At 56.1% G+C, this 22,296-nt stretch overlaps 1 protein-coding gene across 3 annotated transcripts in view; it reads right to left on the bottom strand.

Moving 5' to 3' along the window:
* PXN (paxillin) overlaps positions 1-22,296 on the bottom strand; it is a 47,347-nt gene that overhangs the window by 7,082 nt on the left and 17,969 nt on the right. For 2 of the 3 annotated variants that reach the window (XM_030292454.1, XM_030292455.1), the window contains exons 2-6: positions 4,881-5,107; positions 4,475-4,590; positions 3,983-4,119; positions 3,672-3,873; positions 2,680-2,815 (exon numbers count right to left, since the gene is read on the bottom strand). In XM_030292454.1, the coding sequence (XP_030148314.1) occupies positions 2,680-2,815; positions 3,672-3,873; positions 3,983-4,119; positions 4,475-4,590; positions 4,881-5,107 (818 nt within the window). Of the gene's footprint in view, positions 1-268; positions 1,199-2,679; positions 2,816-3,671; positions 3,874-3,982; positions 4,120-4,474; positions 4,591-4,880; positions 5,108-22,296 lie in introns of all 3 variants that reach the window. The other variant, XM_036064326.1, reaches the window with a different exon arrangement.

Below are 22,296 nucleotides of genomic sequence, written 5' to 3'. Positions count from 1 at the left end.
ATTTTGCACACATCACATCAGAAAGGAGGAGCCCACCTAAAGGAAAAAGCCTTAAACGAGCAAGAGGCGACTGTCACTAAGAGATCATTCCAGGGCCCAGAGAATTCCACTGCTGAATCCTGGTCATCAGGGTCACGGGCCACGCGATCTTTGGATTTGCTGCCCGAGCAGACATGCAGAGTGGGAGGCTACATGCGGTTAGGCAGGAGGGGCCCACACTTGGGCCGGCGGAGGACCATGCCTAGCAGCCGTGCGAGCTTGCGCCTGCCTGGCCCGAGGTGGAAATCCTCTCAGTGGTGCTGGGCGTGTCCATGACCACGGCAGGTGGAAGCTCCGACTGTTCCCTCCTGGCAGCAGCTTCAGTGACGCCCTCTGGCCACCTGGGGGTCTCAGGTCCCTGGGTTGGCCTGACCAGGCTTCCCTTCATGAGTGTCTGTCCACCTAACTGCTCCTTGCCAACTGGGGCCGGGCCGCTGCTTTCCAGCTCCCCTGGCTCTGGCTTTGCCCTCTGCTTCCGCTGTCCACATTCCTTGGTGAGACTCCAGGTATCTGGGAAGATGGCCTGACGGTCCACGGCCACGACAGCCGGCTCAGTTACTTCCTGGAAGCTGCATGTGGCTCCGTGGGGCGTCTCAGGCCTGAGCGCCTCCAAAGCCCATGGCTGCTCCCGAGCGGCAGCCACGGCCTCCTCTGGGTACAAAGGGTTGGCCAACAGCCCGTGGGGGGCTCCAGGCTCCTGGGGACCTATACACCCAGCTTGGCCGGGTAGCGTGTGGCAGGGGGGGCCCCCGGAAAGCTCACTTATAAGATTCGGTAGATCTTTCCAAACCTGAGTCTGGCTCTTTGCACCTAATGGCCCCAGAGACCCCTCCACAGAGGGAGACCCTGAGTTGGGAGTATCAGGCGTCACCCGGAGGCCAGCCAAATCAAGCCAGTTGGGAGCCACAGGAGGTAGAAGGCCCCGTCCATTATCAGTGTCCTCAGAGCAGAGGACCTCCTGGCTGGGACTGTGGCCTCCAGAGGAGGGTTTGGTAATGGATGGCAAGAATACAGAGGGCCCAGGAGGAGGAGGAGGAGAAGGAGGAGGAGGAGGAGGAGGAGGAGGAAGAGGAGGAGGAAGAGAACGTATGAGGTATGGGGATGGAGCTGGTTTGGGCAGCAGCTCTGGGGAGCTCAAGGCCACAGCAGAGGAGCTGGTCTGGAGGAGGAGAAAGACAAAAGACAGAAGGAGAGGAGAGATAGACGGGAGAGGGGAGGGGAGGCGCTCACCGCAAGGGATGGGCTTGGGCTGAGGGCTCTGAGAGCCACCATCAACACTGACCTAGACTATGCCGAGGTGGCTATGAAGGTGAAGCATGAGGACTGGCCTGAGAAAAAGACCCCAGACCCCAAAAAGGTGTTCCTGGGCTCCACATCCTTGGCTCCCGTCAAAGCCACGCCTGTGGGACCACCCCAGTCAGAGTAGGTACAAGGGAGAAAACGCTATGGAGAAGTGGACCACAGGAGACAGGTGGCCAAGGAGGTTAGCCCAAGCACCGATCGAGAAAGAGTCGGCCGCAGGCAGCTGCCCTGCTCTGCCAAACCTGGCCCAACGTGGCTGTCTCTCCCAGACAACCCTACCCTTCCTATGGCCCCCAAGACCTTGCTCTCAGGGCACAGCTAGAACCAGTGCGGCTTCTTGTAGGACACTATGACCCTGGCTGTCTCAGAAAGCAAAAGGAGCCTAAAGGGAAGGAGGGCAGGGCTCTCCAAAGCCAACACCAGAGTCCAACACCCTAAGAATCTGACAGTGGCTACTCACCACTTAGAACCGTGAGGGTCACAAGCCCAGATAGCTCCCATCCCCCACTGTGAATCCCCAGCTGGAGGGACTCTTGGAGGTGCCCTCAGGGCCAAGAGCACTCAGACTGCTTGCTCCCCTTCTCAGATTCCCTGTATCATGCCCCAAAGGTCTCGGGCAGACCCACGTGGAAGGATGAAGTCAGCAACTGTTGGAGATCAGTCAATATCAATCCCCATGGAGGAACTGCATCTTCTAAATAAAACATCTTGGGCCTGGCAGGCCCAGGAAGCCCAGGATGGGAGGGGAAGGGAGGTCTCGTGCAGAACAAGCCCAGTAGCCTGACAGGTTAAGACAGAACCTATGGGGACTCAGAGGCTTGTGGGGAGGGTTGGGGAGAAGGATAGAGGGAGGCTGATGGCTGGAGGCCTATGGATTCAGGAGCCAGAGGCAGAAAGAAAAAGGACGTGTTGAGGACAGCTAGCCAGCGTGGGAGACGGGACTCCAGGGCAAATGACCTCTCAGGCACAGGATCCCAGTCCCACATGGCCCATCAGAGAATGCCCTCCCCCACTAAGAGCAACCATCAACACAGAGCCCTTTGTCCCAGCCTCCTGATCCCCTTGCCTGGGTGGCTGGGAGCTGGGAGCAACCCGGGAGGAAGGAATGTCCCTGCAAAGTGCTTCTCTGCCTTCACAGGCTGTGAGGCAGCCCAGTCCCCATGAAGCCTGGCCGGACCCTCCCTCTCCCACATCCCGGCAAGGCCAGAGCATTTCCAGGTCCCCGGCTCAGGGCAAGGCACCCGGACGCTGAGGGACTGAGTTCTGGCTACTCACACTGAGGTACAGGAGGAGAAGAATGAGGGGGCAGGGCGGGGGAGAGGAGGGGTCTTGGGGCACCTTGAAATCCGACAGCGAGGCCATCAGCTCGTCCAGCTCCCTGGTGGCAGAGGAGGCCGACATGCGTGTCTGCTGCTGGCTGGAGGTGGCTCTCTGAGGGCTGCTCACCTCGCCCTGGTTCACAGTGATGGCAGGGCTGCAGGGCAGGCACGGCATCAGCAAGGGCCCCGGGGTCAGCTCCACGTGCCCCCAGAGTGGCCCTCTCCTCTTCAGGGTACCAACATCTCTGCTCTCCCAGCGGGGTCCTCCCGCCCCTGACTCCACAGAAGCCCTCCAGCTCCCGATCTCTCCTGGGGGCCAGAGCGGAGGTGAGCGGCCGGCACGGGAGAAGGGAGGGCAGCTCAGGGGGCACCTTCCCCAGGAAGACACCTCTGGGCCTCCCAACCCGGCTTCAAGCTTGCCTGTTAAACAAGCCCAAATGGGATAAAGGACTTGTTCATCCCTTGCGTATCCCCCACGACACTGGATGTACATGTGAGATTGTTCCAGCAACACAGTAACAGCAAGAAGAGCTAACATTCAGTAAGCCCTTACCACGTGCATCATGTGCTATGAGCCGGAAACCATTCCAAACACTTGACACGTATTATTGGCTCTCATCCCATTGAGGTAGGTGATCTTATCACCATTGTCCTATATCCCTTCATCCCATTTTATAGACAGGAAAACTAAGGCTTGAGAGACGATGCTTAGTAAGGACAGAACCAATATGTGAACCCTTATAGTGTGGCTCCAAAGCCTGTGCAGACAGCCGCTAAGCTATGGGCATCCTTGTCATGCACAATGTCATCTTTTCTGATAGGTGGTGGTTCACTGGAGGCAGGGAGGGTGTTCATGGGACTCCACTAACCCCCCAGCGCCAGGTACAGGGCCTGGCAAAAAAGAGGCACTCGCAGAGGGAATGGGTGACAACTCGGCTAAGTGGACAGACACGGGGCATAGGCACTGGCTGGGTGAGACCTTCCCTGCTGGGAGAGCCCGGTGATACTCACACTGGGCTGGGCACAGAGCTCTCCAGTTCATCCAAGAGACTCTCCACACTGGGCCGCACGTCCTCCAGACCACGGCCCCCGTTCCGCTTGGGCTTCTCTTTGGTCAGGGGCCCAGCTTTGCCCCCCAATGGGCTGTTATTCTCCGGGATGCCACAGTGGGGGCTCAGAGCCCCAGGCAGTGGGGGGCTGGAGTTGGCCTCATCTTGGAAGAGTGAGAGAGAAAGGCTGGTCAGCCCTGACCCCTCTGGGGATCCAGAGGCCAGCAGGTGGATCTGGAGGGGGCAGGAGGGTGTACAGGGATTCAGTCCTACCTGCAGGGAAGCCTGGGGGGTTATGCTGCACAGCGTTCAGTTCCAGCAGCAGGCGGTCAAGTTCAGAAAGGTTGCTGCCCAGGGAGGAGCTCATCACTGTGGGTGAAGGCTCGGCAGACTTCTGCTTGTTGGGGAAACTGAGAGGCAAAGGGGAGGTCACAGTGAGAGGCGTCCCACCCCCGTAGTTTTGGTGGCCTCCAAATTCTCAAGGAGAATAAGGCAGAAGGCGTACAAAGTCTCCCCCACCCCCGCAAGAGATTAGAGAGGGAGGAAGGGATGTGGTAAAAAGAGAGGAGGAAAAAGTCTTGCCTCAGTTCCTCAAAGACAGAAGGTGCTGTGACAACCCAACCCTGCTGCTGCATGGAGATGGCAATGCTGAGGCCACCGGGCCAGTCCAGAGGCATTAGGAGCTGGCCGGGAGCCTCAGGGCCTTCTGTGGGCTGTTGGAAGCAGGAGGGGAAGGAGACAGGCAGGCAGGTACCGGGGCAGTACCTGTAGACGTGCTCTTCCTCACCGGCGCGGGGACATGGAGGGCCGCCGCCGTCCTGGGGGACGGAAGCACTGGAAGTTTTGGCACTGGAGCCGTACACAGGTGACGGGGACTGAGGCTGCAGGGAAGAGAACGCTCAGAGCCTCCCCCAAGGGGAGGAGAAGGAAGAGCCCGAGTCACCCCCAGGAGGTTCCTGCTCACAGACAGTCTCACCAGGGAATTTCCACTCTGGCTGGGAGACAGGTGATTAACACTTGGTCACTTGCCCCCTCACGTGGCATCTGGGAGACCTGGATATTTCCCGGCCCCTCTCCCTCTCCCTCGACCCCATTCCTCCCCCGGTTCCCCAAACGCCTACAGTCCCGAAGCCTCTGTTCCCTGTCTTCCCAGCCACTGCCCCCACCTTACCTGCTGGTGGATGAATCGGGAGGCACTGGGCTGCCACTGGTCTAAGGGGTCAAGGATCGTGCCATTGAGGGCCTCACTGGATGGGGGTGGAGGGACAGGGGGCGGCACGGCAATCTCCTGGTATGTGTGGTTTCCAGTTGGGTATGAGTAGGGGGTCTCCTCAGACAAGAACACGGGCCGTTTGGAGATGTGGGAGGTGGTGGACTCCAAGTCTGCCAGCAGGGCGTCTGTGGAGAGAACAGGCAGAGAGCCGGTAGGAACCAGGGATCCTGGACCGCACGGTCCAGCGGCAGTGCCTCTCCTGCTTGCTACACCCAAGAGTTAATGACTTCTGAGCACCTGCCCCACCCCTGGGAGAAATAACCAGCCTCAGGGCAGGAAACTGTCAGCCCAGACCAGTCTGGCTAAGAACCAGCTTCCAAAACTGACCTCTTCTCCCCAGCCCAGGACTGAAGGTGCCATGGAGGCTCCGTGGGCTGCCTTTGGGGCTCTCCTACCTCTGGCAGTCAGGCACCTGTGTTCCCTGCCGACAGGGCTGTGCAGCTGGCTGGCTGGAAGTCAGAAATGCCTGCCTGGCACTCTGACTTCACAAGGCAAGGCGGGGAGAATGGGCGGGAGGGGCCACACGTCACGGGGAGGGGCCCAGGCAGTGCCAGGTCCCACTTAAATTCCAGGAGCTTAGGCTTTCTCAGTGCCCCCCCCCCCACCCCGACTAGAGCAGTCCTGGGGGTGTGGTACCTGCCTTTCTGGCTAGGTAGAAGTAAAACCCCAGGCTCCGAGCTCCTCCTGAGACTTCTGGGCAAGGCTCTGGGCTACTGGGGTGAGGTACTCGAGGAGGTGAGGGCTGGTCGAGGCTGGTGCAGTGTTCCCCACCCCCTCAGCCAAGCAGGGGGCAGGACTGCTCTGTAGGCTGTTTCTGCGGAAGCCTGGCAAGCAGCCTGGCCCCAGAGGCTCCAGGGCCCCACTACTCTGCTTCTAACAGCAGCAAGGGAGCCGAATCGAGTACAAGCTTCCATTACTCTGGCACCAGGCAGCCAACAGGGGGGCCCTGGATCTCCCCAGTCCCCAGACGAGGGAACAGCTGGAGAGGCAGGAGTAGGAACTGTGGGAAACCCCCCAACTTCAATCCTCCCCTCCTGGGACCCTCAACAGCCCCACGGCCCAGAGAGCCTGGCCCCAACACCACACCCTCATTCCTACCATGTTCAGGGACTTGCTCACTCTCACTTCCCTGTCGACCTGCTGAGGGTCAGGAATGACGCTCAGTCCCTGTGGGCCTTAGGATATTGCATATCAGAAAGCAATGGCTGTGCCTACTGCCATTTACTAGTAACAGGCACTGTGCTAGGCACTGTGTGTACATGGTCTGTCTGTTAATCCTAATCCTGGATAAACCTGGAATTCTGATCCTCCCTTTGCAGATGGGAAAAGGGGCTTCAAGAGGTGATGGGGCTTTCCCAGATAACAAAGCCAGTGACAGACAGGACTGTCTGGCTCTTCAGAAGCCCCAACCCCCAAAAATCTAGCCTGCAAGAGTCTGCTGGGATCACGACATGATGCCACATTTAAACAGCACAATTTCCTGAATGTCAGCGCCCAGGATCAGAGAGCTACCAGTCTCATTCTTCCTAATGGCTCTGTCCCCAACCCTACCCCAGCTCAGCAGAGGGAAGCAAGGGGGGCCCACACCTTCCCCCAGGTGCCTGCCCGTCCTCCCACCCCCAAGGCTGGCCACACCTACCCCTGGCCCCTACCCAGCTGGTCAAAGGGGGAGCTTATCACAAGGCCCAGGACCCTGGGGCCAGTAGCGCAGCACAAGGGTCTCCTGACTTCCAAGGAAGTTCCCGCAGCCCCCTCCCACTCCGGATCCTCTAGGAGATGTCTGGCTTCCTGTCTCTACCAAATCAGAACTAGAGACAGTCAGTGTGCACCTAGGTAATGACAGAAAAGGACCCAGCGTCCAGGGCCAATCCCAGTGGCCTCTGCACAGCCGCACCTGTTGCCCTGGCTTCACGCAGCATCCCCATTTCTTCTGGGCCCAATCCAGCAGGGGCAACCCCCAGCTGGAAAACCCCAAAGGGCTCCCCAGAGCAGGCAACAAGTGCAATACCAGTGAGACTAAAAGGAGCAGCTGCCATGCTTGACCACCCACCACATGCCAGGAGCTTTACCTGTGCTCCTTCCCTTCCTCCTCACAGCAAAACTAGCACGGAGGGGAAAGTGAGGTTCAGAGAGGTAGATAGAGTCACGTCCCCATGCTGCTGAAGCTTGCTGCCATGACACAGCCAGGATCTGAACTTGGCTCTCTCAGGCTCCAAACACTCAGTAGAAGACAAATGGTTAACCCATTCCATCAGACCCTCTGAGTGAGGGCCTCCACTGCCCTCTGCCTCGAATACCCCATCCCCCCTAGTCATGAGCTGACTCTAAGTCTGGTTTATAATTTCACTTGTGTGTTTTAAGTTTATTTACTTATTTTGAGAAGCGGGGTGTGTGTGTGGGGGGAGAGAGAGAGAGAGAGAGAGAGAGAGAGAGAGAGAGAGAGACCAGTGGGGGAGGGGCAGAGAGAGAGGGAGAGAAGATCTGAAGCGGGCCCTGTACTGCCAGCAGCGAGACCAACGTGGCGCACTTAAACTCACAAACCAGGAGATCGGGACCTGGGCCGAAGTCGGACGCTTAACCCACTGAACCACCCAGGCGCCCCTCACTTGGCTCTTTTGAACACTGATACATCTATTGGTCAAAAGGAGCAGCCCTAGGGGACAGAAACAAAAGATCCCAAGAGTTCAAGTCTCAGTTCCTCTATCTACTATCCACGGCCAAACAGCAAATCCCTTCACTTCCTTGAGCCAGCCTCAGTTGCCTTGGCAAGCGTGATTCCTACCTCACAGCACTGGTGTAAGGTTTATATAAGCCAGCAGATGCTACGCTACATGGGAAGCTACAAACATCAGATCTTATTTGTTTTGTGACATTCTGAAAAACATCTTCCTCTAAGGAGATCAGGGTAGGATGCAAAGTACTGACTTCTCCTACATGTTCTATGGGTAGAATCTGGGCAAAACATGACAAGGGCAATCTGGAAGAGAAAAACAAAGTGACGAAGTAACATTCAGAGTGAAACCTGTGTGGATGCCTGGGAGAGAGCACATCAAACTTGCGTCTATCTGAGTGAGAGAACACACGCGCAAGCCAGCAAGCCACAGGGTCTCTAGTATAGCTTCCTTCTCTCTCTGCACCGTCTTTGCTCAGTGACTGCACAGGACTTGGCGTCACTGTCCCCCCACAGGCTCCCCCAAAAGCGTCAAGAAAGGGAGCCAGGAATAGAGGAGGCAGCCAAGGAGGACTCTGGCCTCTACTTTGGATTCCTATGGGTGCAGAAGACTGCTATGTCCCCATGGCCTAGAAAATGGTTACAGGCCAAAGTCTCCTTGCAAAAGCTCGGCAAACTCCTCCCCTGCTGAGTAAACAGAGGCAGCAGGAAGAGGACTGATCAAGGGAGTCCACTTGCAAGCAGCACCACATGGGTGAGTCCCCCAGTTTTCAGCTACAGCTACTGCCTGGTACTTAGCTCTAAACACCCGGGGGCCAGGCTCAGTGTCCTACTCAGATCCCAAAAAAGGGGTCAGAGAAAATGGTGCCCATTGGAACACTTTCCCCCCTCCCAGTGTTTGTAGAATACGTTCCAGTTACACAGAAGCAGGATCTGAAGCAATGGGGGCTCCCTCATCCAGGCTAAGGAAAGCTTCAAACTTCCTCAGCATTTCTCCACTAACTTTCTGGCTCCAAGCCTGAGACCTCCAGAACAAGTCAGAGCCACTAGGAGCACCCAAGCCACTCTGCGGAAGGAGGCTCTCCCTGGGGCTTCCCGTTCCTTTTCTGGAAGAAACCGCCCTACATTCTGCAGGCTTTTTGCCTCTCTGGGCCAGCTGATGCATGTCCTGCATTTCCATCCAACGTGTGTGTCGGAGGAGGCTTCTCCTCTCTAGGTAGGTGAGGGAAGGGATGGCTGGCTCGGTGCAAAGACTTCCAACCCACCGGGGGCAAAGGACACCCAGCTATGCCCTGGCGAGGAAAGGGTGCGGTCCGTCCGCTGCTTCCCGCCAGAGGGCGCTACTGGCCCGTCAGCTTCCTGCCGCAGGCAGTAACCAAAGGTAAACTCGGCGCAACCACCAAATTTTCGAGCCGGGGAAGACCCGGGAGCCCCCGGTCAGGGGTTCCCTGGGGAAGCTTCAATCTCGAGAAAGCTAGGCTGAGCTGGAAGGAAGGAGCAGCTACGGGAGGAGCACGAGGAGGCCTGGGTGCCAAACCTCTCACCCGTGCCTGGGGCACACCATTTGAAGGCGCGACCCAAGAGTGACGCAGCCCCGCGAGGGCCCCGGAGACCCACAGGGACGCACGCCCCTCCGCAGACGCAGCGCCAGCGGGCGCCCCGTCCCCACCCTGCGGCCGCGCCTGGGCCCAAGCAGCCGCTCAGATCAGAAGCGCCTTCGGGTCCAGAGGCCGCTCGGAGGCTGCTTGGGGACAGACGGCCTGGGTGGCTCGCAGCACCGGGCCGGCCGGGCAGAAGCGAAGAGGCCCTTCCCGGCAGGCGGCAGGCGGGTCGAGTGGGGAGGGGGGTGGGGGGGAAGCCTCGGGGTCTGCAGCCCCGAGGGGGTTAAGACGCAGGCGTACCGGCTGGCTGCCCAGGGAGGGAGAGTAGGATAGAGGGGCCGGTCTGCCCACATTCCAAGATGCAAGCTGCAGCTGCGCCCCTCACATTCCCAAACCAGCCCGGGGACGCAGGACAGGGGCAGCCCCGGCCCTCCTCATGCTCCCCGGACTGCAGCTCTGGGGACCCTGGCTGACCCACTGACACACGACACCGTCTAATGAGTTAAAGAGAATCAATGAACCCCTCTTCAACCTCCACCCCCAATGAAGTATAAAAACAAGTGAGACTCCTTCACAAGCCTGGTTTCCTCCTACCCAAGCCCTGGCCACCTCTGAGTGTGTGATAAAGACTGTCAAGAGCAGAGCTACAGCTGGACAGATGCCAAGAGATAAAGGTCTGTCCACCAGAATCCCTCAGTGTGGGGGTGGGGGGTAGGCAGTGTGGGTCAGGGAGGACCCACAACTGTTCTAGTCTCTCCTCCCAGGCTCCAAAGACACTGATGTTAGATCTTGCACAGGGGTACTCTGAGTCACACACTCTGCTCAATGGCCGAGCTGCTCAGCTGGGCTGCTTAAAGGTTCTTGTGCCTCAGTTTCCTTGTCTGTCTGATGGGAATTCTACCATTTTACTCACAGGAGCAAGGATAACATGAGAAAATGGATACACAGTGCTTGCTTAGCACTGTCCCTGGAGTAGCACATCCAGTACATTGCTAAACTTAGGGGAGCCGGCTCCCAGAGAGATGGTTAGCCCTGACGGGGCAAAACAAAGCACCTCTCCTTCTTATCCCATGCCTGAGGCAAAGGATGCTGCCATCCTGGATGAGGGTTAAGGGCACCACTCTGTGGAAAACAAAGTCACCCTGCAGAAGCCTCCCCACCTCATCCCCACAGATGGGGCAGGTATATGTGGGGGCATCATCCCTTCCCAGAGCTCACAGGCTCCCCCTGCCAGACTGGCCCCAATGCTGGGCCCCTCGCCACTCCTCTATCGGCAGAGCTAGGCTGAACTAGAGGAGGTGGGGGTCCCCTGGCCACCTCAAAATGCCGTGTATTCTTGAGGCCTGGCCTAGGAGAGCCCCCAGTAAGAATTCAATCTTTTCAAGACTGCTCACCCACCTTCTTTCTGCAGGCCTTAACTCAGCTTTCGTCACCCTGGGCGAGGGCTGGCACAGTTTCCTTAGGAGCTGACAAGCAGAAAGAAGGAGCAGCAGGCACCACCCTGAGAGCTCCGGCACAGGCAGCAAGAGGCTGCCATGGCACAAGGGCCTTCCCGACAGCCCAGGGCCAGCTGTGCATCCCTGCCATTTAACAGGAGATCAGGCTGGCTCAGCAAGCTCTTCTCCCACCGTCTATCCTGCTGGGTTCAGAACTCTGGGCCAGGAAGGTTGCAGCCCCCCTGCTGACCACCTGCTTGGGGCGGCTGGCCTCAAGTGTCAGAGGAGAAGCTGCCCAGCCTTCCGAAGGACGCCCAAGCTCAGGGATCCAAGCAGTGAGCAGGCTCGGCCCTTCCTAAAGAAGTTGCTATGTAAACAGCAGGAACAGCTCCTCAGGGATGGTCTCATCTCAGCCCCTTTGCTGAGACTCTTCCAGATTAGGAAGGAGAGTAGGACAAGAAGGCGGGTCCCCCTTCCCCCAGCCCTGAGCACATGAGCAGTTAGAGCAGAGGTAATCTAATCCACAGCGGGGTACTTTTACATGGTGAGTAACTCCCCAGGAATGGGGAGCTGGGTATATTTATCCTGATAACTGTCCTCCGAGGAAAGACAGATCTGTGACCAGTAAGGGCCAATCCACAATTAGGCTAGATCTGCTCTGCTCCCACTGGGCCCAGGGACCCAGGACCTGGACACTGACTAGGAGGTCAATCTCCTGGAGAGGCCTTCCCTGCCAATTTGGGTTCTTGTCCACTGTCTCCTCTCCAAGAATTAAGCTCTGGAAGCAGGGGCCTGGGCTATCTTGTTTGATGCCTATCCCCAGCAGGCAGAATGAGAGAGCCTATGAGGAGAAGGAAAATGGGGAGCAGAGAAAATGACCAGTGAGAGTAGGAGCCAGGACACAAGGATTCCAGGCCCAGGGTGCCAGTCAGCAGGTCAGACCACCCACATGGGTCATCTTCTCTGTCTATAAAATGGGCAGAACCCAATCTGTCCCCATTCCTGGGAACAAGCTCTAGGGAGGAGATGATATAACTTCAGGTAAGACTTATATAGCACCTTTGAGCTCTTTGGAGTTTGTCTGAATCCAAGGTATTGCTATTATCTGAATCCCAGACAGGAACTGCTCTCCCTAAGGAGATGGATGAGAAACAATCAATACTGTAGTGATATTTAAATATTTAATAGCCGTGCCTGGAGGTTATGAAGACTTAGCCACCATTCTCCTTAGCTGACTCATGCCTCACTCAACAGGAACTGCCATTTTACTCTCCCAGCCCTAACGGAAGTGTGGGCTGGGGTGACACACAGGAAACCAGGGGAGAAGGCCGAAGTCCTCCAATCTGCTGCGGGGAAAGTTGGGAGGTGGCCCTCTGCAGAAGGAATTTCTTCCCTGGGCTTCCCACATGCCAGAGGAGGGTGGTTTCCTGTCTGCTGAGGAGCCCTTCCTTGAAGAGGCTGAGACAACGTGAGTGTGCCTTGCTGGCTGGGTCACCTTTACTGGGTGACTGGCTTGCGCCCAAGGTCACAGAACACAGAGTAATCCGAGACTCAAGAGAATAAAGGCAGAAAGGCAATTCCAGAGGTCACCCTGAGCTCCAAGCAAAAGCCCAACGGCCCCATCTGCACCAGGCACCCACACAGGGCCCCCCTGGTCAGGCCCCTGGCTGCTACTGAGGCTTCCCCACGCAGTAGCAAATGGGAGGAGGCGCCCAGATTTACCCTGCACACCTCCCTGTGGGCACAGGGGCAGGTCCAGGCTGGCCAGACCCGCAGTCTCTTTTCTATTGTAAGTAACTCATCCCTCTGTCCAGGATCAGTAGGCCCCGCCCTCCTCCAGAGGTCCCAGAACCACCGTGGATGCATTTCATTGGCCAGATTTCCTGCACCTCTTTGGGTCATCCTGAGACTGCACTTTTTAAGGTCAAGCTAGGGCCCAACTCCAGGCCCATCCCACAGTTCCTTCAACACGGATTTACATACAAAAAGAGGCTCAAACCCGGGAGGCTCAGGTGCTGGAAATTTTCTCAGCTATTCCACACCCACTCCAATCCACTCCTGCAATCAGGCTCTTCCAGGGAAGTCGGTCTGTTTCGGTCTGTTTCTGTTGCAGGGCTGTTGCAGGACTGTTGCAGGGCGGGGCTGCTCCATGGGCCTCTCAGCCCCGCTAATCACCAACAGAGGTTAGGAGGGGCTCAGAAGTGAGTCATCTGCCCTACAGAGACCCGAACAGAAAGTTCAAAAGTTTGCCTGTTCCGAGGATGCGCTGTAGTCTTCCCAATGTTTGTGGATTTCATAGCAGTCATTTCTTTGCCAGCCAAGTTCTGATCAATAAATACAGCCCAGGGGTGCCTGGGTGAATCCGTCAGTTAAGTGTCTCCCGATTTCAAATCAGGTCAGGATCTCACAGTTCAGGAGATTGAGCACCACCTCGGGCCCTGCGCTGACAGTACAGAGACTGCTTGGAATTCATTGTTTCGCTCTCTCTCAAAATAAATAAATAAATGACAATTAAACACACACACACACACACACACACACACACACACAGCCCAAGGTAGCCACAGAACAGGCCAGTGCTTCCTGATCTCAGGCAACCATTTCCCTAGTTCAGCTCTCTCGCACCTTTCGGGTTCTCTGACAGAAACCCTAAGAGCCACGGCGGGTGCTTCTCCCTTCACTGGCTTCCTTTCTTTTCAACAGCTTAGACCAGCATCCAAATCCACGCTCAGTCCCTTCGAAGCTTTGCCTGCATCCCCCTGCCCAGGTCCCCCCCTCCCCCACCCCCTGAGCTCTGACTCTTCCAGCAAACACCAGCAGTGTGAACTTTTGGAACTTCTGGGTGTCGCCTTGTCCACCAGACCACACACCCTATGTTTCTAGGAACTCTCTTCCTCCTCACCAGATCCACAACATGAATACCACCAGAAGCCTTTCCTACAGTGAGTGCCTGGGTGCCAAGCAAGGAGTCACAAAGCTCAGCTGCAGGTGGCCCTCTCTGCCTGCAGGAGAAGATCGGAAGCCCTGGGGTTGGCATTCTTGAGCTTCTCAGAATATGGCCTCAACCTAGCCTTTACCTCCTCCTGGAGCACTCACTGCAACCTGCCTCTGCAGACAAACTGGGCCCCCTCTTCCCTTTCCCCAGCTGTGTGCCTTTATTCACAACATGCCCCACCCCCACCATCTTCTACAGGGATATCCATACCCCCAGAGGACACACGGAGCCAGGGGGCACAGGAACCACCTCAGGATAAACAACCTTCTGAGGATCAAATTTACTCAGGAGAAATTTAAACCACTTCCCTTAAAGAGCAAGGCTACCTTAAGGAACCAAATGCAAAATGCAAATTAATTGTAAGATAAGAAGTGAGGCTTCAAAGAGACTCTTTGCATATGCACTCAGGGACTTTGGTGAAGGAGTTTTAAGCAGGACCACAAAGCCACCACTGTCCATACCACAAATTTGGCTGCTCTGGTGGCACTGGGAATGAGGACAGTCACATAGCTCTTTGTACACCCTCTGGCATCCGAAGCCACAGGCCCTCCAAGCAGTGAGGCGGAAGGGTTAGAGTCCACCATTCACCAGCCGGGGTGGCAGTTTACTAGATCATTCTGGGCTTTAGTTACTCAGAAAACTCCTAGTACATGTGGTACGTAATCAATGACAAAACATGCAAAAGCCACCTAAGGGGTGGGGAGAAGTTCCTCTGCCCTCCCACTGTGACACAGAGGGACACATCTCCCTTAAGGAAGGGGGTAGGGGGAAGTGGAGCCAGGGATAGCGGCCAGGAGTGTTGGGAGCTATGACAGGTCCATCCCTAACTCAGGCCTCCTTGCTGATCAAACCACTGACCTCACCCCTCCGTGCCTCGTGCCTCAGGCTCATTCCAAGTCCTCCTTGGCTGAGCCCAGAAGCCTCCCTAGCAAGCCAGAGGCAAGAGAGAAGCTGCAGGGTTCCTGCACCCACCACCCCCACACCTTCGGGAAAGTCACAGCCATCAGAGAGCCCTGTGGCTTTGAACCTAGAATTGGGACAACAGGAGCTGCCCCAGCTCCAGGGAAGCTCAGCCTCCCAACTCCCAGAGGAGTAACCCCAGGACGGAGCAGCCCCTGCTCCTGCCACTGAGGCTCCAAGCCCAGGAGTGCCACACAGGAACCCAAAGCCACAGGGCCGGGACGAAGCTCAGGCAGGGGGAGAGGGGGAGGAGTGGTCCTTACTGAGCATCTATCAGGCGCCTGGCCTCACAACCCCACCTTACAAATTAGGACAAAGAGGCTCAGAGATGTCCAATGGGTGCTTCTACCAGCAAGTGGAGTCCCCAGCGAGGGCGCCTCTGCCTGACCTCATTGCTCATCCATGTTCTTTCCATGACATTCCAACAGAGAGGAGTGATGGCTTCCTGTAGCCATCCCTTGTTCTGCCTGTCACCGCTCTCCCATGTCTATAGCGCAGTCTCTGGAGACCCTGGAGTAACCCAAAAAAGCTGGCCACGGGGGTGCTGCCCCACCACTGCTTCCTCCAGGCCTCTTGCCCTGGGTCTCCCCCGTTCTCTGCCCCCCACTCCCCACTCCTTCCCCCCTCCTCAGTCTCCAGCAGCGCCCTGGGCCACTGCTGAGCCCCTGGTGGTAGCATTCAGAGCTCAAAACTCAAAGGCTGGAGTGCTGTGGTCTAGGCTAATGCGCTCCTGGGCTGACTGGCCTGAGTGTTTCCCTCCCGTGCCACACTGGCAGCTACCAGATCTGAGTGGCATGATGCAAGATGGGGCTGCCCTGAGCACTAACCTCTGACCTTACCACCAGGCAGCCTTCTCTGGATGAGATGGAGGGGCCTGGGTCATTTGTTTGGAGGGCACAGACAGATCAGTGGCTACTCAGTCCCCACCAGAAATGGGCAAAGGCAGCATGAGAACCATCAGGAGACGGAGAGCTGCTCTGGGCTCCACTGAAGTCACTAAACAGCCCACTGAGGGACGGACAGACAGCTGGCCTAGACTCTGCAACCCAGAGTCAACCTAGATCTTCCTTCAATAGATAGCCACACATCTCACTCCTCCAAGCAAAAAGTGGCAGCCTCCGGCCTCCTTCCTCTGTAAATGCTGTGCCCACCTACCCCACACTGGAGGAAGAGGTGCAGGGAAACACAAGCCAGCCTCACACTGGTTCTCACACTGGTTCTCAGCTGCAAGGGGTGCCACCACCGACCCAGTCTAACACTCATAAACTATTGACATTTGCAACTGATTTGCTCTTAATTTTAGAAAATAAACTGAGCAGCGCCTCGGTGGCTCAGTCGGTTAAACACCCAACTTCGGCTCAGGTCATGATTGTGCAGTTCATGAGTTCAAGCCCCGCGTCAGGCTCTGTGCTGACAGCTCAGAGCCTGGAGCCTGCTTTGGATTCTGTGTCTCCTTCTCTCTCTGCCCCTCCCCCACTCACACTCTGTCTGTCTCTCAAAATAATAAATATTAAAAATTTTTTAAAAATTTTAAATCTGAAATATTAAGAAAATAAACTGAAGTGGGTTCAAGATTACTCCATGACAGGGGCTCCTGGGTGGCTCAGTCAGCTGACTGCCCAACTTCGGCTCAGATCACAATCTCACAGTTTGTGGAATTGAGCCCCACATTGGGCTTTATGCTGACAGTGCAGAGCCTGCTTGGGATTCTCTCTCTCCCTCTCTCTCTGCATCTCCCTGGCTCATTCTCTCTCTCTCTCTCTCTCTCTCTCTCTCTCTCTCAAAAATGAATAAACATTAAAAAAAAAAAAAAGTTACTCTATGACTGTCCTTCCCCCCCACGTGTGTTCCCATCTGCTTTCTTGAGAGAAAGAGCTGGAAGTACACAGGGCCCAGGCACACCCTCGGGAAGGAAGATGGGCAGCATGTGATCCTTATCTGCCAGAAGTGTCACCTGTGGGGTATGTCCTGGCAAACAAAAATTGGAACCACTCTCTGAGATACTCAAGAGCTCTGAGAAGAGGAGGCAGATAGGAGAGGGGGAGAGAGAGACAGAGACAGAGAGACATGGAGCCAGCTGCCCCTGCAGCCCTCAGCTGACCTCCAAGGACACTTTCACTTCCCTAGAGGCATCACACCATCCAGCCCTGGTCTTCTCAGTCTCTCAAATTTTGGAAGCCATCTGCTTCATTCTGGGCAAGACAAAGTTCTCCAGAGGCCATCTGGCAGCTGGTGTTACAAGTGACGGTCAGCACGTCCTAAGTAAGGGGGTGGATGGTCTAGGGAGGGCCCGTCACACCCACAGAAGCCCCCAAGTCTCATCTTAGTCTCCCCAGAGCTCCCCACACTTGCAGGTGGCAGGCCTTTGGGGGTGGTGTCACTAATCTACAAAGAGGGATACCTCTGGGCCAATGTCTTGAGGAGGGCCAGACGAACTTCTCTGAAAGCCTAGATCCCTGCCAACTCTCCACATTAGGAAATCAGCCTCGTCCTGGACAGGGAGGGAGCAGATGGAGGCCGCAGTCCTCACAGCTTTGGCTAACCAGAGTCACACTGGGAAACCACAATAGAAAAGAAGGAGGAAAAGACAGACTTCCCAGAAACAAAAAATGTCCAGGGAGACTTCTGGGCTGTGGGCCTTGCCAGCAAGGCCCACATGTAAGGCCATGAAGGTGCAGAGGAGGAGGACAGGGTGGGAACAGAACCACAATAAGACCCTGTAGTCTGCCTGCAAGAAGTCCACCAACCCCAGAGCTGAGGCAGCAACGAAGCAGACCCCAAGCCTCTGTGCCCCGGGGCTCATGCAGGAGAGAGGGTCCCAGGGCTCCAGCTTGACTTGGCAAGGCTGGCCTCCCTCCACCAGGCCCAGCTGGTGACACCAGGAGATTGATGGGGAGGAGGGGGAAGTGTCCACCTCAGTGCTGATTTGGATTTTATTGCAGGAGACACTCTGAGGCTCCGGGAATCCAACCGACCAGATGGCAACAGCAGTGCCCAGCCATAGTGCCCAGAAACATCACACAGGAAACCTCCAATGTACACGTAGAGAATATTCCAAAGGTTTGCTTGGAAGCTGGATTTGAACCAGGGCAACGTCTTCTAATAGAAACAACGCTCTGAGGGGAAGACCTGGGTTCTGTTCTGGTAGACCGTTTATATCACTCCACTGGACGCTAGGGTCTGCAGGGTCAGCAGGGAATGCTTTCTGACTCTGAGGGGCCAAGGGGAAGGCCCACCTGGGGCAGGGAGCAGGGCAGCATGAGTCAGGAGCATTGAACCCCATTATTCCTCTCTCACAGGGCCTGCTCTGTGCCTGGCGGTGTGTGTGCCCTGGATGCTCCTGGTCTAAACTTTTCACGGATGGACCAGGCAGGAAATCCTGTGCTCCTGCACCCAAAGAACTGTCTGGAAAACGAGGGAGCCTTGTGGTTAACTTGACAACCTCTGATCTGAACAAGCCTGCCAGCGAGGGCTTCTGCCTATCCTCCAGTCTGCCTCTATGTCCAGAAAGGAAGTGGTCACCAAGCAAGTCGGCGAGCCGATTCAACACCATCCGCTACTGCCCTCTGTCACACCACTGTTTTTCCTTTCCAACAGTGGAAGTCTTAGTTCCCACCCACCCCACCCTGTTGTGCCCCAAACTGCGGCGTCTTCCTCCATGGACACTGTCCCTTGGTTGGGGTGGGGGTTGCCTGACCCCATTCCATGTTCTTCCCCCACAGCTAGCTGAAGTAGGAAGAGAGATGGTAGGGGTCAAATCTCACTGACTATGAACAATGACTCTAGTTTCTATATGACAGGGACAAATTTTAAAACCCAGGCACAAAGGGTAGCCATAGCACTACCCCCCCTGGTGCCCAGGTCTTCTGAGGGAAGAGCTCAGAGGCCATGACACCCTTAAAGCCACGGGCAGCTCAGCGTAGAGTGGCAGACAAGAAGCACCAGTGGCCTCTAGAGCTGGGGAACAGGCACCCAGGAGTGGCAGGGCCAAGCCCAGACTGCTCTGGCCCAGGAGCCTGGACTCTTGAGTGCATACTTCACAGTTCCTCACCCTTCCACACCTCCCTATCTTTTTGGTGAAATAGGCATCATAAATGGCTAAGGGTTGGCCCAAATAATCTTTCAAGATCTCTTTCAGCAATGAACTCTAATTCTTCTCCTTCCAGGATGAGAGGGAAGGGAGGGTGAAGGGAGGCAACAGAGAATACAGCAAAGGTCACCAGCCCAGGGCCTGCAGGCTGCACCCCATTCCCCACATGAATGTGGTTGTGCTTTTTCAGAAATCTGAGGTTGTCTTAAGAAATCAAGAGATTTCAGGGGTGCCTGGGTGGCTCAGTCAGTTGAGCGTCCGACTTTGGCTCAGGTCATGATCTCAAGGTTGATGAGTTCGAGCCCTGCATCGCGCTCTGTGCTGACAACCCAGAGCCTGGAGCCTGCTTCGGATTCTGGGTCTCCCTCTCTCTCTGCCCCTCCCCTGCTCATGCTCTGTCTCTCTCTGTCTCAAAAATAAGATAAACATTAAAAAAATATTTTTATTAAAGAAATCAAGGGATTTCACTAGAAGGCCAAGATTTCTGGCTTTCTGGGAGCAGTCAGAAGGGCTAGCAATACTGGTCTACTTTCCTGCCGGGCAACCACTGGCTGACACAATAAGATCTAGCTTTCCCCTTTGGCCTACTTCATCTGTGCACACACAACACATGCCTGACCTCAGCAGGTATGTGAGTTTGCAATACAACGTAGTGTGGGTTTTGAAGTGGAACAACCTTGGCTCTGCCCCTTGCTAGCACCGCACCTCTGTGAGTTCATGAGTTCGAGCCCTGTGTCAGGCTCTGTGCTAACAGCTCAGAGCCTGGAGCCTGCTTCGGATTCTGTGTCTCCCTCCCTCTCTCTCTGCCCCTCCCCCACTCGCACTCTCTCTATCTCTATTTCAGGAAAAAAATATAGATAGATAGATAGATAGATAGATAGATAAAAGAGACACAAAAAAGAAAGCATATCTGGCATATCACAGGCACACAGTCCATACACATCATGCCTACCTCCCTCACCAGGTGACAGCAGGTGACAGACAGGGGCTGAGTGGCTGTCCCACCCACAAAGCTGACATCCCTGACTGCCCCGCCTGAGCAGGTGTGGGAGAGCACCCCGCACTACAATCCATGAGCAACTGCAGAGAAGGCACTCTGAAAGATGTCAGGCGGGCTGCCCAGTGCCACCACCTGGCCCCCCAGATGTAGCTGTGGATACACAAGGGCCGATTGCTGGTCTGTGCCAACAGACTTTGGCTAAGAAGCTAACACCCTGGTGCAGGACCCAGTGAAAACTGTGATCTCTCTCCCTGGCTTCAAAGCCATCCCTGAGTTCAAAGACTTGCCAAGTAGGAACGTCCAGAGTGCCCTGTGCTCAGGGCACGGGGAGTTCAGCGCACAAAGCCCACAGGAGGAAGGGTACTCACCACTGGTCCTCCCAGGGGTCCGGCCCAAGTCCATCCTCCCAGCCCCACTACCATCTGCTCCCAACAATCCAAGTTCCACGGAAGGAGGCTAGGGATGGGCCAGGGCAGTCCCTGCCACACATGCCCATCTAAGGACTCTAACTTCTAACTGGGCCAGACAGCTCGGCCTTTGGAGCAGCACTGACACGAGCCTGTCCCGGACTTCCTCCCGGGCCCCTGAGTGTCAGGCAGGAAATGCCCTTGCCTGCTCAGGCTGGCCTGCACCTCGCCCCGCCATCCCCCTCCTCTTGCTGACTCAGCTCAGCTCCCCACCTGTGGGGCAAAGCGAGCCTTCATTCCCCCTTCCAGGGCAAGAGAGGCAGGGAGCCCCACAGCAAGGGAGCTTCACCTGGCACCAGAGGACTCACAGATGACCCTCTAGGGGATGTGCAGACCACCTGAAATTATACACAGAACGTCTTGTGCGCATCCCCACAGCATTACTCTCGGGAGACAGTTCATAATATTCATGGTCCAAAGGGGTTGGGGATCTGCAGAGGTGAAACGATTGTGGAAAACAAGGGCTGACAGTGGCCACTCTGTACCTTCAACTCACTGGCAGGTCCTTTGAAGACAAGTCCAACTGCCTGGAGCTGAAGCAGCCTCATCTCTGCCTCAATCCCAGGTGACTGGAATTTCTGGAATGAGCCTTGCTGGGCACTGACTCAGGAAGTGCACATACACTCCTCTCCAGCAAAGGCACCACCATTCAGAAAGCACAAAATGGGAAGGGACGGCCCCATCTGGGTATCCAAGGCTAACCTTGAAAATGGGTGATTTCCACATACCTGTCCCACCTGCCTCCCCCGGCCCCTCCAGCCCTCTCCCTGGGTGCCATCTCGTCTTTACCAGTGGTGTCCCAATAATGTCCATCAGCAAGTACTATGCACAGATGCCATGCTGAGCACTGGGGGAACAAAGACACAGTGTCTGTCCCCAGGGAGCGCTAACCAGTCGAAGACCATCATAATCTGGGCAGAGGGAGAAGGAAGGAGGAGCTTTCCAGGCCCAGGAAGGAGCACAGGCAGACGTGAGAAACAGCCTGGCAGACAGAGGGGGCTGGAGCCCAGGGTACAAGCCCCAACTTGGTGGAAAAGGAGCAAGGACCCAAGGCCCGTTGTGGAGTCTGGACTTAGAAGGGCAAGCCATGCAAGGCTGTCGGCAGGGAACAGGGAAGGCAGGACCAGGCTTGCATTCTGGATCACTCAGGCAGTGTATACAGGAGAGAGGGGAAGGAGGGGGGCTTAAGTTGGAGGAACGCTCTAGATAAGACTAGGTAAAATCAATGGGACTGGTAGTTGAGCAGCTCGGGAGAAAGAGGGAGGAACAGATGCCTCCCACATTTGTTTCTTGTGGGAGGACGGAGCGTCCACCAGATGAGACTGCAAGACAGGAGGAGGAGCAGGATGAGGCAAAGGAGGAGCATGGAAGGGTCAGCAACCGAGGACAGGCAGGACACAGGGCCACTGAGCCAGGCCCCAGGGCCTTTCTTTTCCCTTGGCCATGTCACCTATGAATCTCTTAGGGGCCCAGAAGGTACCTGGTTGGGAAATGATACAGTACTGCTACTCCAGTTTGTTCTTCCATTGAAAAAACAGTGGTTTGCCCAGCCTGGCCCCCTGCAGGAGCCGTAAACCGCAGGCAGTCTGCTTTGGGGGTCCTCAGAGTGACCAGTTAATACCATGGGTCCCCTCCCTTGGCCCACTTTTGGTGAAGTCTGTCCTGAAATCCAAATACAGAGGTAGTTCCATCCCCCAACAGTGCCCCCTCCGGAAGAGGGGCTAGGCCAAGCCTCTTATCAGAGGAACCACGTCTTCCTGCCACATGAGCACACACGCTCACCGCTGGGGCCAGCGGGCCCAGGACAAAATCTCAGGCCCCAAACTCTCAGGGAAATGCCTTTCTGGACTGGTCCAGGGCCCCAGCTAAGCCCAGGCAGTTTGCACAGACAGAGCTCAGCATCTGACCAGAGAATGAAAGGAGCCCCCAGAGGCTGGCCCCATCTCAGCTGTCATACCAAGGCCACCTCAAAAGATCGTGCCACTGAGGAAGCAAAGGCTAGTGACTGTCCTTGGCCTTCCAGCTCAGGCTGTTCGGATTAGTTTGTAAGATCAGTTGGGAGACCACAGGGTGCCAAATCACAGCCAATAAACT

The sequence above is a fragment of the Lynx canadensis genome, chromosome D3 (genome assembly GCF_007474595.2).
Source record: "Lynx canadensis isolate LIC74 chromosome D3, mLynCan4.pri.v2, whole genome shotgun sequence".
Taxonomy (NCBI): Eukaryota; Metazoa; Chordata; class Mammalia; order Carnivora; family Felidae; genus Lynx; species Lynx canadensis.
The sequence above is the reverse complement of the archived record's forward strand: the minus strand, read 5'-3'. Positions and strand labels throughout refer to the sequence as shown.